Source organism: Chelonoidis abingdonii, chromosome 17, assembly GCF_003597395.2.
Source record: "Chelonoidis abingdonii isolate Lonesome George chromosome 17, CheloAbing_2.0, whole genome shotgun sequence".
NCBI lineage: Eukaryota > Metazoa > Chordata > Testudines > Testudinidae > Chelonoidis > Chelonoidis abingdonii.
This window is the reverse complement of record NC_133785.1, coordinates 40,110,136-40,126,427: the sequence shown is the minus strand read 5'-3', so window position 1 is coordinate 40,126,427 and position 16,292 is coordinate 40,110,136. Positions and strand designations below refer to the sequence as shown.

The 16,292-nt window shown below is 40.6% G+C and overlaps 1 protein-coding gene across 1 annotated transcript in view; it reads left to right on the top strand.

The window, feature by feature from the left end:
- Nucleotides 1-15,855, top strand: part of PRKAR2A (protein kinase cAMP-dependent type II regulatory subunit alpha) — a 142,042-nt gene extending 126,187 nt beyond the window's left edge. Inside the window, exons 7-11 of the mRNA XM_032781796.2 lie at nucleotides 3,566-3,667; nucleotides 7,024-7,098; nucleotides 9,051-9,116; nucleotides 10,592-10,730; nucleotides 11,446-15,855. Of these exons, the coding sequence (XP_032637687.1) occupies nucleotides 3,566-3,667; nucleotides 7,024-7,098; nucleotides 9,051-9,116; nucleotides 10,592-10,730; nucleotides 11,446-11,579 (516 nt within the window). The 3' untranslated portion in view covers nucleotides 11,580-15,855. The remainder of the gene's footprint in view (nucleotides 1-3,565; nucleotides 3,668-7,023; nucleotides 7,099-9,050; nucleotides 9,117-10,591; nucleotides 10,731-11,445) is intronic.
- The last annotated feature ends 437 nt before the right edge of the window (nucleotides 15,856-16,292 follow it).

The following is a 16,292-nucleotide window of genomic DNA, read 5'->3' as shown; positions in this document are numbered from 1 at the left end:
ATAACCTTTGTATGCTTTAGGTGCTTACAAACTGACTGCTTAATTATTTGTTCCACTATCTTTCCAGGTATCAAAGTTAGTCTGACTGGTCTATGCTCCTTTGTCCTCCTTCTCAAAGACAGGTGCTGTGTTTTCCTTTCTCTAGTCCTCTGGGACCTCACCCACCCTCCATAAGTTCTCAACGTGACTTCCTAACGTTTCCAAGATTGCTTCAGTAGTTCCTTAAATACTCTAGGATGAATTTAATCAGGCCCTGCCATCTTAAATATATATCTAACTTATGTAGTCTTTACCGTGTTCTGTCCCTATCTTGGTTTCTGTTCCTTTCCCCTGTTGTTAATATAATTGTGCTGAGTACCTGGTCACCATTAAGCTTTAAAGTGAAGAGTGAAGCAAAATAGGTATTAAACACCTGAGCTTTCTTGATGTGATCATTTATTGGCTCTGCTTCCCCACCAAGTAGAAGACATAATCATTCATTCAAATTTTCCTAATATATTTTAAAAACATCTTTTATTGTCTTTTATGGCCCTTGCTAGGTGGAACTCATTTTGTGCCTTAGCTTTTCTGATTTTTGTCCCTATTTGTCCCTTAGCCTGCTGAGAGAAGAAGTTCTCAAGAAAGCTAAATATTTCTGATTCAAAAATATGAGGTGAAGAACCTCTGCAGATATTGAACAAGCTTAAGCTCATTGGTCAAACACTACTACCTAGTGGCTACATTGATCAAGTCACCCCTTAACCTTCTCTTTAAGTTAAATGTATCGAGTTCTTAGAGTCTACCACTATAAGGTATGTGTTCTAATCCTTTAATCATTCTTGTGGCTCTTCTCTGAACCCTGTCCAATTTATCAACTTTCTTCTTGAATTGTGGGCACTGGAACTGGACACAGTATTCCATGACCAGTCACACTAATGCCAAAAAGAGAGGTAAAATAACCTCAACTCCTATTTGACATTCCCTTCTTTATGCATCCCAGGACTGCTTATGCTGTTTTGGCCACAGTGTAACTTTGGGAGCTCATGTTCCACCGCAAGAATCCATCATGACCCCCCATCCTTTTCAGAGTCACTGCCTCAAAGGATAGAGTCCCCCTTCTGTAAGTGTGACCTACATTTTTTGTTCCTAGATGTATATATTTAGCCATATTAAGACACACATTGTTTGCTTGTGCCCAGTTTACCAAGTAATCCAGATTGTGCTGAATTGGTGATTTGTCCTCATCATTATTTACCACTCCTCCAATTTTTCCGTCATCTGCAAAATTAATCAGTTCTGATTTTATATTCCAGGTCTTTGATAAAAATGTTAAATAGTATAGGGCCAAGAACTGGTCCCTTCAGGACCCCACTGGAAACACATGCTTAATGACAATTTCCTGTTTACAGTTATATTTTGAGACCTATCAGTTATCCAGTTTAATCCATTTAATGTGTCATGTTAATTTTAATATCATTCTGTTTTTTAATCAAAATGTTGCGCAGTATCAAGTCAAACGCTGTACAGAAGTCTAAGTATGTTACATCAACACTATTACCTTTATCTGCCAAACTTGTAATCTCATCAAAAAATCAGGTTAGTTTGACAGGATCTATTTTCCATAAACCCATGTTGTTTTGCATTAATTACTACCCTCCTTTAATACTTCATTAATTAAGTCCCGTATCAGCCTCTCCACTATCTTTCCCGGGATTGATGTCAGGCTGACAGACCTATAATTACCCAAGTCATCCCATTTACTCTTTTTAAAAATTGTTACACCATTAGCTTTCTTCCAGTGATCTGGAACTTCCCCAGTGCTCCAGGACTTACAGAAAATCAGCATTAACTGTCCAGCAAGCTCGTCAGCCAGCTCTTTTAAAACACTTCGATGCAAGTTATCTGGACCTGCTGATTTAAAAAGTCTAATTCTAGCAGCTTCTGTTTAACATCCTCCAGAGATACTAGTGGAGTGGAGAGTGCTGTCACCATATGTGTTTTTCCCCCAAATACAGAACAGAAATATTTACTGAACACTTATGCTTTTATGCATTATTGATAAATCTACCATTTCCATCTAGCAGTGGACCAGTATCAGAGTCAGGATTCTTTTTTTCCTAATATATTTTAAAAAGTCTCCTTCTTGTCCTTAACTCTGTTGGCTATAGATTTCTCCTTGTGTTCCTTTGCTTCCTTTATCAGTTTTCAACAATTCCTAACTTCTGATTTCTATCACAGTAGGTCCTTTTTACAGCAGCCATCAGCAGTGCCAATTATTTGATTAATATAGCACAATTTTAATAGCCTTTTTTTAAACGCCCTGTTTATAAACTAGCATTTGCAGCTGTGACGGGTTGGATTACAGAAACTGCTGGGAGCTGCCACCTGATGTGCCCAGACTGCTTCTGCCCCTGTTTTCCCTGCCAGCTCAGGACTCCAGTGCCCTGTCTTGCTGAGCCAGACACACCCGTCTGCTCCAACAAATTACTTGCCCCAAAGCTGCAGGTTTACCTGAAAGCAGCTCATAGAAGTGTTCCTGTCTTTAACACTCAGATGCCCAACTCCCAATGGGGTCTAAACCCAAATAAATCCATTTTACCCCATATAAAGCTTATACAGGGTAAACTCATAAATTGCTCACCCTCTATAATACTGATAGAGAGGTTTGCTCCCCCAGGTATTAATACATACTCAGAGTTAATAAGTAAAAAGTGATTTTATTAAATATAGAAAGTAGGAGTTAAGAGGTAACAGACAGAACAAAGTAAGTCACCAAGCAAAATAAAATAAAATGCGCAAATCTATGTCTAATCAAACTGAATACAGATAAAATCCTCAGCAGTTCCAGAATGCTCCCTTTTACAGACTAATCTCCTTTTAGGCTGGGTCCAGCAATCACTCACACCCCTTGCAGTCACTGCTCTTTGTTCCAGTTTTTTCCAAGTATCCTGGGGGGTGCAGAGGCTCTCTCTTTAGCCAGCTGAAGACAAAATGGAGGGGTCTCCCAGGGGTTTAAATAGACTTTCTCTTATGGGTGGAGACCCCCTCCTCACTCCTATGCAAAGTCCAGCTCCAAGATGGAGTTTAGGAGTCACCTGGGCAAGTCACATGTCCATGCATGACAGTTTTTACAGGTAGCATCCATTGTTTACATGCTACCTTGAATGTCCTCAAGTAGACTTCTTACGTGGATTGGAGCATTCCAAAATCCATTGTCCTTTAAGTGTTTCTTGATTAGGTACTTAATTTCAACATTCCTTTCTCCAGGAACTGACCAAATGCTCTGCTAAGGTTATTTAGAAATCAAGCCAGTACACAGCCAACATTCATAACATCGAATAAAAAAATGATACATGCATGCAAATAGGATTAATACATTCAATAGATCATAACCTTTACGGAGATATGTTACATGGCATATGTAGCATAAAACACATTCTAAGCATATTTCCATAGAGCCTTATGGGAGGTACCATCACAGCAGCAGTCTTGCTTTGTGGAGAGAGAGCATCAGTCTGCATATCTCTTAAGCACTTGTCATTTTGTCCAAAGGAAATAATCTACTTTTCTATCCTTTCTCTTACAGGATCGAGTGACGTTCAGAAGAATTATATTGAAAAACAATGCGAAGAAGAGGAAGACTTTTGAATTATTTATTGAGTCTGTGCCCCTTCTTAAATCACTGGAGGTAAAGCTGTTTTATTAGCATTCGCTTTTGAGAGTCTGCTGTTATTGATGCTTTTCAAGTAGATGGGATTCTTGTTGGATCTTTACTAGAGCACAGTTTGAAACAGAAGTTACAGTAACACTACCTTAGTAGAACAACTTAATGTCTTTTACAGCAGTTATGCAAAAATTTTGTTCAAATCCTTCCTTCAGTCACAAGTGGAATGAAAGGTTGCTGATTTAATCTTAAATACCATATGTACCCTTCTTCAAAATCGCCATGCATTTGGAAAACAACATTGTTTAAAGCAAGGAATGGGAGTTAAGGGGTCAGGGTTCTCTTCCAGATTATGGTACTGATGTGTTGTTAGTTTACACGATGACTTAACGTCTCTTTGCCTCGGTTTCCCCATCAGGGGTGCTCTCTAAGGCTTAATTATGTTTGTAAAGCACTTTCAGATCCTTAGTTGGAAGGTGCTAGAGAAAAGCAAAGTATTATGGTTAGCTGTGACTGGCAGTCTTTGCTCAAGGGGTGGAAAAAACATGGTGGTACAGGTCAGGACACAGGTGTATTGGCAAATCTATGGGAAGAAATGTCCACAGCCTCTGCCCTCTGTACCTGGATTAAACCAGCTCCATCACTGGGACCTTCCTGAGCACTAAAATGTCTCATAAATATTTAGGAAAATAGAAAAAATCTCATTAGCATTTTTGGTGACTTATTGCATGGCGAACTTTGTTTATATTGTATGTAGAATAACTCATTTCAGTACATTTGAGATATGCATGCACAAGATTAGTTGAGTAAGATTTAAATCTGTTACTGATGTATCATCCTTGATGTAGAATTAGAACTTTCTGAACTGTTTTTGCTGCCACGCTTGACCCATCAATTCTCTGTTGAGAGGCTAAGTGGACAAGAAGAAGTGTGAGCTTTAGTGTAAGATTAATCTCTTTAAACTATTGTCTCTTGCCTGTACATGAAGACTCAGGCATATGTATTTCATACAACTGCTTTCTAATTTTTAATTTCTAATTTACCATCATTAAAACAACAAGCCTTTAAACTGCAGCCAAGTTAACACATTTGACTTTTTCCCCTTGCAAGTTAAATTCAGCTCTGGAATAAATGAGTAAACGCCACTAAAGTCAATAGAGTCAATATCCATTTACGCCACTGTTGAATTTGGTTCTCTGTCTGTGACATTAGAAAAAGCAATAACTCCCAGGCGCTCGCTGGCAATTGTATGGCATGCTGATCTCAAAGGGCATAGCAAGCATTCTTTTTCATTCTAGTACACAAGAATAGGAAAAGCTTCACATGGCTTCAGGTCCTAATTGCTCAGGAGTGCCATCAGCTCTCTCTCATCCTTCCCATGCCATCTACTTCTACCCCACCAGAATGATCAGATCCAGTTCCTGCAGATTGTATCTTCAGAGGTCATAAACTTTTTTCTGCACCGGTTAACCCTCTCAAAGCTTTTCCCCTAGAAAATATCCAATGTCAAGAGATCTATCCTAAATGTGAGGGTTGTCTGTGATGTAGTATTTACATTTGTAAAAAAAAAAGGGCCATCACCTAGTTTCTGGGCATCCTTACAGCAATTAAAATTACATATAGCTTAGATTTTCATCCCAAATGACAAGACTTGCACCATCATGAAGACATTTCAAGGTTCAGAGACAGAGCTGTCAAAGAGAATCTAGAACCATGGGATTTCTTCTGATCACTTAGCTGGAAGATGACATAGCTGGTGTCCTGGGAGTTAGTTACAAACTCAAATCCATTATGTGGCAACACTTTGAACTGCAACTAGATGTGTTGGCTAGATATTAACCAGAGGAGAGATTTACCTATGGCAGTGTTTCCCAAACTTGGGACACCGCTTGTGTAGGGAAAGCCCCAGATGGGCCGGGCTGTTTTGCTTACCTGCCGCATCCACAGGTTCGGCTGATCGCGGCTCCCACTGGCCGCGGTTCACTGCTCCAGGCCAATGGGAGCCGCTGGAAGCAGCGGCCAGTATGTCCCTCGGCCCGCGCTGCTTCCAGCAGCTCCCATTGGCCTGGAGCAGTGAACCACGGCCAGTGGGAGCTGTGATCGGCCGGACCTGCCGACACTGCAGGTAAATAGACCAGCCCGCCAGGGGCTTTCCCTACACAAGTGGCGTCCCAAGTTGGGGAAATTCTGCCCTGTGGGATTTGAAGTTAGTTGGCGTTTGAAGTGACCATGTACAAGAAGGTTGCAGAGAAGGTTCCTGGATAAATAGCATATAAAAGAACGTCAGTAGTTGATATATGGAGAGAGTGGAAAGGAGAGATGGGGTGGGGGGACCTAAAGATTCACTTCTGCCATTTTGTCCCAAACCTTCAAGATGTGTATATGCCTGACTAACTTATGTGGATTATTGTCTTTCCTCCTGTGCCTCTCAGCTGTTTTTAGTTTAGTTTTGTTTTTTAACTCTAGCTTGTCTGCCATGTTTGCATTTAGACTTTATGCTCTTCTGGGCAGGGAGATGAGCATGTTTGTGGGCCCTTAAAAATAACAACAGATGCCTGTTGTATATTATAATATATGTGTAACATGCAAGTGGAATTTAGTGTATCATTCCTTAATAAGGAAAACAGAAATAGGCAATACCATTGCATGTATGTATAATGTGGCAAAGATGTTTCACTGGAAACATTTCACTTTCAAAATATTTTTCTTTTTGTGTGTGTGCTTATCTACTTTTCTCTAAACTTTCATTGTTAATTTTTCAGTCTGATTGCCATGTGGTTTTAGAAAAAAAAAGAAACTGAGGCACTAAATTGAGCATGTCTAGTGCTCAAAGCCACTGTAGGAAATAGGTTCCAGAAAAAAAAATAGTGTGTTGGCAAGAACATGCTGACATTAAATGTAATAATTCCAAAAGATACTGTGTCTGTATTCTTCTCAGTTATTTTTCCACCTTTCCTCAGTGACGATTATGAAACAAACCAGGCTGGAAGTTTGTAACTTGTGTGTGTGCGAGAGAGAGAGAGAGAGAGAGAACTCATCTCAATGGAAACATAGGGAAATTAGTTAATTTTTTTCAATACTCAGACATCTGAACCGGTTCTATGCAAACTTAAAAATCTCCTTAAGAATAGGAAATTAAAACAAGGACTGAAAGAAGCTCAGAGTGGACATTGGAATTTACTGTATGTATATTGTATTCTGTTCTTGAAAGCTGTGATGGAATGTAGCAAAAACTTTCACTGTAGCATGCATGTTTTTCAGTACCCAAAGGCACATCTTAAATGTATTTAACTATACATGCCTGTTACTTCATAGCAAATTGAGAGAGTTATGAACCTCAGGGGCAGTAGTACGCTGAATGGAAATTTTCTCTGTTCCAGGTTTCAGAGCGAATGAAGATAGTTGATGTAATAGGGGAGAAGGTGTATCGAGATGGGGAGCGCATCATTTCTCAGGTATTTGGACTTTGAATTCCTCCCTAGATACCAGTTTGGTTGTCCAGTTTGACCTCGTTAATGCCATTATTCCTACTAACATCTTATTGAAAAGTTTTATTATTATTTTCAGGGATGGGTTGGCACCTAGTTTCCCTAGGTTATTGTTCCATTATCCATTTTTCTTACTCTTATTTACTTCTTGCTTGTGAATATTTTTAAAAAGCCTTTTTTCAAAAGTTATACAGGAAGTACAATAAAATTACTCTTGTTTAGGTCATTAAGAAAAAGTGTGTGGATTTTCATGGGGAAGACAAAAAGCACATCCCTGACACAAAGGGCAGTTCCCTAACAAATTTCAACTTCCTGCTCCAAAGCACTGACGTGCCAGAGCTTCTCAAAGAAAAGATTGCCTGAATTTTTTAACATGGGCAAAACATCATTTTTCCCTAGGCTAATTCTTGGATACAGCTGAACCATTTTGGCTGGAATTTTCCCAAAAAACCCTCCTGCAGCAGAGGCCTGGCATGGAAAATTTCAGCCCAAATGGTTACTTTTGCTAAGTTCCATAAGCAACTGAAAATTCAGTCTTATAATGGGAAGTGCTGGTCACTGTTCTTGTTAGGCAAAGCTTCTGCCCTGTCTACAAAACACTTGTCTCTGTACTTGCATAGATATGGGATCACAGTAAAGCTAGACAGGTAATGGAGGTCACCCTGTTAGTCCTAAGGAGAACACACACTGTTTCCAAGAGTGGTAATTCTGGTGCATTTGTGGCGCTACACACCCATTTTCCCTAGTCATTTTGCACTCTTAAGGTCATATTTAGTTGATTACCTGAAGCCACCCTATAATATCTTTCTTGGACTTGTTTGCTCTTCAGGTAGCTGTCCACCAGTTTGTATTTTTTTTACCTTGAATGAGTAACTTTGTTTCTTTAATATATTTTTGGCTCTATATTGAATGCCTTATTGACATCCCGATATACTCTATCCCCTCATTGTCAGATATACCATTAATCCTATAGAAGGCCGTTTGATTTGTTGGCATAGCTTAGTTTTAGCAATACAATATCTTTTATTAGTTTTTAGACACCTTTCCCACAGAAGTTGATGTATTAGACTCCTATTAGTCTCAGCTGTTTTACCCAGAATGTGTTGGGTTAATTAGCTGGTAATTTTCTGGTTCTTTCCTCCTATTGGCCTTAAAGGAATAGTTGCTACCATGTTTGGTATTTTCCAGACAGCTAGTGTCTCTCCAGTGACTCCCTGAAACTTGTTTTCAGAGGTTCCAGGCCTTTCTTGATTAGTTTTGTTAAAAACTATGTGATGCGTTTCATCAGGATCTGCAGTAGTTTTGCCAGATTTTTTCCCTGTCTTTGTTTGCCCTTTTGCTGTTGACCTCTCCATTTGCTGTCTCAAATAACTGGTCTGCTTCCTGCACAAGGTTTTTACTACAAGTTGAGCAGAAGCAGCTCATTGCAGTGTTGGCTCTTTTGATATTTTCTCATACTTGCTCTCCTTTCTGATGTTACAGAGATTCTGTATATTCCTTTCCTTTCTCTTTTACTGAACGCACTTCTAGAACCCTTCCTTATTTCTTTTGACTCCTCTAGTTATCGCTTTGTTTTTGTTTTCTTAAGATTACATGTGCATTCCTTGAGGACTGTTTACCTCGTCAACTTCCTGTCAATTTTTTCCCTTGTATTTCACCAGCATTTTTAAGACCTTCCTTGTTGATATTGGCATTGTTAGCCTTTTGGATGTCAGCAGGTAAACTCTCCTCAGATTCCTTGTCCCCATTTTCAGCTACAGCTTCAGCCCAATTTACGCCACTTCCTGTATTACTCACTGCAGCAAATTTTCAGCTTGTGCACAATTTAACACTTAGCCCTGTATTCTGTGAACATTGGAATATAATTTCTGCATCTTAAAATAGGATGGCTAATTTATTCTTACCTTTTCTCTTTATAGGGTGATAAAGCAGACAGCTTTTACATTGTAGAGTCTGGTGAAGTAAAAATTTTGATTAAAAGCAAGGTGAGTTCAAATACAGTTATGGGTGAGAAGTCAAGAGCTATTGTGGCTTAGAAACTAAGTGACAGGAAACAAAGAGATAAATGGTCAATTTTCACTATAGCCAAGGGATAATAGAGAGGAGGTGTAGCATGGTTCCATAATAGTCAGTGGCAGGGGCAGCTCCAGGCATCAACATGCCACGCATGTGCCTGGGGGCAGCAAGCTGTGGGGGGCGCCCTGCTGGTCGCTGTGAGGGGGGCAGGCAGGCTGCCTTCGGTGGCTTCCCTGCAGGAGGTCCACCGGTCCTGCGGTTTCGGCGGCAATTCAGTGGCTGGTATGCCGAAGCCGCGGAACCAGAGGACCTCCCATAGGCATGCCCCCGAAGGCAGCCTGCCTGCCATGCATGGGGCGGCAAAATACCTAGAGCTGCCCCTGGGCAGTGGTGGTTAATATATTTATCAATGTGCTGGGAAAATGAGTGAACAGTGAGTTGGCAAAACCAGCAGATGAGACACTAATGTAGGTGAATAAAGACTATAGAAGAGTGAAAAGTTGCAGAGGGACCTAACAAAGTGAATGGGCAGGACGATGGCAGATTACATTCAGTGTTTGACACGTGCAAGTTAACGCTGAAAGGAAAAAAATTGAACCATTTCATGCTATTGCTGTGTTCTACATTAAAAAAAAAGTCCCGGGCATCATTGTAGACAGCCCTGCTCAGTATTCATCTGGGAGGGCAGGGGAGGCTAAAAAGAAAAATACCCTCTTATAATAGGAGATCAAGGGGACATTGACTGAAACTGAAGACACGTTAGTTTAAAACTGGTTCATGGAGGTTTCTTACACCTTCCTCTGAAGCATGTGGTACTGGATAGGGTTAGACAGGACAGTGGGCTAGATGGATTCTCAGCCTGATCTATGTTCTTAATAAAAGTGCTGTACTGTACAACAGACTAACTCTCAGATTCTTTTAAGATCTGATAGTTATTGTTTCTGGTCGGGCAAGGCAGGCTGTACATCTCCCTAAAGTGGCTTCAAGCTATTTCAAAAAACGATTCTGAAGATGACTCATGTCTGTTTGAGAAACATGCTTTGCTTCCATGCACACATGTGCAAATTGCCATGATGTTCCCTGTCAAACTTCAAACATGGATAGAGTCTTCCCTAGGGGGGATTGTAGTAGGCGACAGTCAAGAGATACTCAAAGTACAGCGTCTTTTAACCCTTTGCCCTTCCTGTGACTTCTTTTAACTGAAGACTTGCTGTCAAACGAATACTTCTCCCAGTTTGACGCAATCTTTACAAGGCAGAGCCTTGTGTATGTTATACTTAAAATCTTTGTTAGGGAATATTCTGGAGACCCTGTGCACAGGATGCTGAGCCACTACTGAAGCATTTTCTGCCAGCTGTGACCTTCTGTTCGGGGAGAGCTGTATGCATAGCACTGTGTAGTAACTAATATATTCACTTCACATATTGTTCTGTTTCTGGCACAGACTATGACAAGTAAGGATGCTAACCAGGAAGTGGAGATTGCCCGGTGTCACAAAGGACAGTATTTTGGAGAGCTTGCACTTGTTACCAACAAACCCAGAGCAGCCTCTGCCTATGCTGTTGGGGATGTCAAGTGTTTAGGTAAGGGTACTTTCTGCTGCTAGGTGTCTGTCTGCAGTAGGTGCCTTCAAGCAGTGTCGCTTCATGTTGTCTATGCTATTCCATTAAGTTGTACAGCCATGTAGATCCTAACTGGTATCCAATCTGGATTGCTTGTTCTTCAGTCAAGGCCAGGAGTTTTGGCCTGCAAGGGACCTTCAGCACTTCAGTCTGGGAACCCTTGTTTCCTTCATCTTGCCTTTCTTTGTACCATCTCTGCTTTGAGTGGGGATGGCAGAAGTGCCCAGTGGAGATTAAGTATGTTACTTCCTTTATGGGCCTGGCCTTCACCATTCCAGAAAAGAGAACTCATAAATAGAGTCGCGTGTGTATCTGCAGCATAGTAGCATAAAAGCACAACCTCCATTCGGCTTGATTTCCTTCCCTTGAAAGATGTTTGTTACACATGACTTTGAGATTTTTCAGTATTCCTTTTATTGCAGCTGTGTATTTTTGCATTTGGCCTCCAGATTTATCCCAGGATCAGACATTTATTCTTTAGTTTCCTGGATCAGCATGATAGCTTTGTAAAACTAGAAGTTTGACTTCAGTGGGAGTAGATTCAACTGAAACATTAGAACCATATTGGCTGGATTCAAGTTGCATGAGTTTTAGAAAGTAATTGCAGTTAGGTTATTGCTTTATTTTGGAGGACGGCTCTTTATTTGTTTTCACTCTTCTATTTGTTTCTGTGTAGTAATGGATGTGCAAGCATTCGAGAGGCTGCTTGGCCCCTGCATGGACATTATGAAGAGGAATATAACACATTATGAGGAGCAGCTGGTGGCAATGTTTGGTTCAAGCATGGACCTGTTGGATCCGGGGAATTAGGCACAGGGTACTTTAGTGCCTTCTCAGTTCAAGACACAGAAAAGTCTCCTATCAGCAACACAACACATAAGGAAAAATGGACACTACAGAACAGTTACTGCTGCTGTCTTCTTGGGCATTTTAGAAATAAATAAGTCTCAGCACAGATGGATGGGGAGAGGCTCACTCCATGCCTCCACTTTGCTGCTGAAATTTCATTATTAGGCTTAGTTTAAAGATGATTCTAACCCTTCTCTCACTTGTTTGGCTCAGAATGGCATGTCTCTCCAACCATTTAAGTGCCTGATGCAAAACCCAAAGTGTAAAAGATACAGAACCTTCTTTTTCTTTCTCATTTTATTGTTGTGGTAAATCTTCAGAGCAGATCTGTAATGACAGGCTGCTTATTGTCCCCCAGGGAGCAGCCTTCTCTTTACAGTCTGTTAATATCTTCCTTTGACGCTTCCTTTACATAATGTCAAAAATTTAATTGTAGCATTTGGGTTTGATGTCGAATATATCAAGGGGACTTGAAATTATCAGAGCCATTGAATAAGTTGGCATTGAGGTGTTCCTGCCATCTACTGAAAGCTTCAGGTACTGCAGTTCTGTAATAAAACGATAAACACACCTGGGGGCACAAGAAATAACTGCTTGATAGTGAAATGCAGAAAATGAAGAATGATTGACTTCTGAACATTTTCTGAGCCGTAAAGAGAACTGGTTTAGTCCTTCATGCTACCAAACATATGCAGAGAGTTTGATAGTGGTCCAACAGCTCCAGTGGCCTGAAGGTGCCATAGCTGTATCATCCCCATCTCCATTTCTTAAAGTGGGCAGATTTTACTGCTGAGATGTTGCAGCACATGACCCTCTCCTGCTTTTAGACATATCCTTTGTACTGCTAGATTTCACAGGGCATTGCTGTTGTCTGGATCAGTTTTAAAACTCTTTTTAAGGAGGTTAATTTTGTGTAATTTAAAGGAACAATATTTATGTACTTCAGCAGCTCCCCCTAATCCTAATATTTTGTAATATTCTTTAACTTGATTGGACACTTAGATACTTTCAGATGCCAAGTCTGTTTGTTAAATCTTTCAGAAATTAGCAACATTTGACTTCATGAAGCAAATGACTTTGCTAACTAGGCAGTTGGTGTATTTGGAGTGGTCTTTTGATTTAGGTAACAATTCAGTTAAAGATATTTATCTGTCAAATCTGCAGCACTTATTAGGGAGACTTCTGTTTCTATAGATCATTGACCTTAAGGCACATCCTGATGAGATTTTATCAGAGTATTATGGTATAAAATAAAATATTTATATAAAGAAAAAGCATTGAATTTGTAGGTAATAAGTCTAGTGGTCCCCTTTCCATTTTCAGTCTTCTAAATTTATGTGAAACTTACCCACGTTTCTGGGATGGTGAAATTTTAATTGCAGACTCTGATGGGTAGAACTGAACCCACTGTCTAGTTTTTATGATCACCTGAGCAAGGGGAGAGAATTAAGTTTATTAGAGAATGTTTATAAATAGATGATACAGAGAGTTTGAAACGTCAGTTATTGGTCATCAGGGGTAACATAGAGTATAGGGGGATGCTTGTATTTTGGTATTGGACAGCACATAACATATACAGTGTGCATTGTCCCCAATGGGGGGGTATACGGTGGGTGAGATCAAGATACATTCAGGAAGCAGTGAAGGTACATCACTCATACAAAGAGTTACAGACAGTCATGGGTATAAATAAGCGGGCTGGGTAATGAGGATAGGATGACCCGCACATGGTGGAGTTCAGTTCGGTTGGTTCAGGGCTCAGGGGATAAAGTCCACACCAGCTCACTCTTGGTATTGGCGGTGGCCGGTGATGTGCTCTGTGTAAATGTCTCTAGACCATCGAATAGTGTCAGAGACCATTTCCTGCTTGTTAGCATACTAGAAATCTGCTCTTTTTAACAAGTGGAAGGTGAAGAGCTACAGCACGGAGTTGGCTGCTAGCATGCAATATTTTCCTCACTCCTCCCAGCTCCTACACTGTTCTGTAAAGTCGGATCCATAATCAGGTTGAGGCTGTACTGATGTTGTCTAGTTACAGTAGATTGCATTACGCTTTCAGATGATGGACTGGTTTGTAATGAATACCACTCAACAAGGTGTGCCACAGTGGTACCTAGTTGCCTCCATTCGTAGCACAGTGTGTTTTCCCTGCTTTACTGTGCAGGTTCAGTTCTGCAAAGCTAAAAAAGCAGCAGTAACTGGAATGTCATTCATGCTTCTGAGGTTTAACACTAAAAACACTCAGTCTTTCTTTGTAAATTGTAGAATTTAAAAAAAAGAACAGTTGGCAGGTCCTCACGCTGATAACTGAGAGATTAGGATTCAAAAGTAGATGCGGGCTCCCAAGCCAGGCCAGCTGTGGATTGTCCAGGCAATCCAGACACAGGCTGGTCTCCAAACCCATCTGAGTTTCTGTACAGCTTAAACTGTCACATGAACCAAAGAGGATCTCTCTGAATAAATATCCTCAACCAGCTTTGGTCCTTCCCATATGAACACTTTCTCGGATGCCCCTCCCTTGTATCCACTGGAGTGGAGCAAGTTTGGCTACATTACAACTTTCAGTTCTCTGCATTATAGGTCTCGGTGCCTCAGAATATGCAAGCCTTGTAAACGGTACGAAGCCTGGCCAGAAGGAAGCAAAGTCTACTGGGTACCCTTGTTAGGACCTTAAGAAACTTCTGCAGAGGGAGGGAACATGAGGCTATGGACTCAGAAAGCTAGAGGTCCCAGATGAGGGAGAACAGATTTACAAACCTCTACCCATCTCTATGCTCCTTGAACACAGTAGAGTGGCATTATCACACAGAGCCATGTGACACCCAGTGTCAGATGGGACACTGGTATGATGCAAGTGAGCAATTGAACTTTGAGCAGAGAGAATGAACCTGTAAGGGCTGGGGGGTCATCGGTTTAAAGTCCATCATTTGGGATTTGCCTGGCTGGTCTGGTTTGTTTTAACCAATTTGCTTTGTAGTCTTTTGGGAGTGGGACAGGCAGATAGGGAGAGGTGACCTATAGAATGTTACTCAATAGCACCTTTGTCCTTTATTCATACTCTGTCTGGCTAGCCAAAGTCAGAGTGCTTGAAAGTAGAGAGGAAAAAACTGACTAGAGACATTGGCCAGTAGTGATTCAGCTGCATCACCACATCCCTGTCTTACTCCAGCCACTTTTGTTTTAATGTCTCTAATGGATGTGTGAGTTTCTCAGGTGGTATGGCTCTGTGGTCAGTAAATCTGCCATGGATTCTCAGCAATTGGTAGTGGAGAGAGCTCTAGTTTAATAAGAGAACTCAGCAGCAAAGTGGGTAAGAGGATGGTGACCTTGAGATTTGGAGAAATATCTGTCTTATTTCTGATTCTCTGCTTGTGATTGTTGTGAAGTCAGTGAGAGGAGCTTTCAGTGGTCAAGTGCCCTGGCATATGGTATTTCTGGTTAACGTCACAGCACAGGTTTCACAATGTACAAAAAAAAGCTGTCTCTTTTTAAAAAAACAAAAACAAAGTGCAGTTTTGTACAGAGGAAAAAAGAAGAACCCCTTTGAATGTCACTTTCCATTCTCTTTCCTTTTCAGTTAGCTGATGTTGGGACTCTGGTTCTTGACATGTATTTGTAAACCAGTCTTGCCAAAATACAAATGTGTTGGGTTTTTTCACTCCAGCTACCTTTTGTTGTTGTTACAGTTATTCTGTTTTCAGTCACTTCAACCATATGCTTTATTTCAAGAGGCCTTCCTTGTGATTTCTCTCTTTTACAGGCTGTAGTGTTATATCAGTATTTAAAGATGCAAAAGAAAGCCACTAGCCTCATAAGAGAATTACTGAAATCCATTTAGCCTGGCTGGAGCTAAAGATGTGCTACCAATATTTTCCTCCACTCAGAAAAAAATGAATTCTGCATAAAGATGCTACCTCAAGGCTCCAAGTGCTTTAAAGGTCTTTCACCTGGGAGAATTCCATAAGTCAGTTTTGCAGATTGGTCTGTTGCATTGAGTTAAATGTTTTTTATTGATTCATTGGGAGACCCATATTTTATGAAGTCATTTTACTACTAGTATTTGATTCTCAAAGGATGAGTGATTGCAAGGAGATTGATTCTTGCACTGTCATGTTGACAGTGGGGGGGGGGGGGGAATTCCTGCCATATAAGCTTATAGTTTAAAAACATTCTGGGGTTCAGCTTCACTTTTGGTTAATAAAATGCTGACATGTCATGTCCAGCCTTCCTGGTACAATCCTGTGTGTGTGTTAACTTATTCCAGCTGACACAGCCCCCCACAGCATTATGTAACGAAGTGGCCGGGTATGTCTGGTGACAAAGGCGAAAGCTAAATTACTTGGAGGACTGCAGGAGGCACTATACTTAGTACTCTCAGTGGCCAGCTGAAAATAGTATTCTCTCCCTGACGCAACAAAACCAGTTACAAAATTCCCCAACCACTGAATTTCTCTATTTGGTGAGAGGACCTTACTGATGCATTTAGATTACACCTGTATGTGGATATTATTGCTATGGATAAAACCAGTTCCTATTGCTGTTGTTGCCACAGAACGTGGTAAAATGGTGCGATTGGCATTCTGATTTATTATTTGAGCACTGTTGGTGTGTTGAGCACTGTGCAAAACATAGATTGTCCTAAAACAAATTCTGAAGGAGAACAAAACTAGTTTT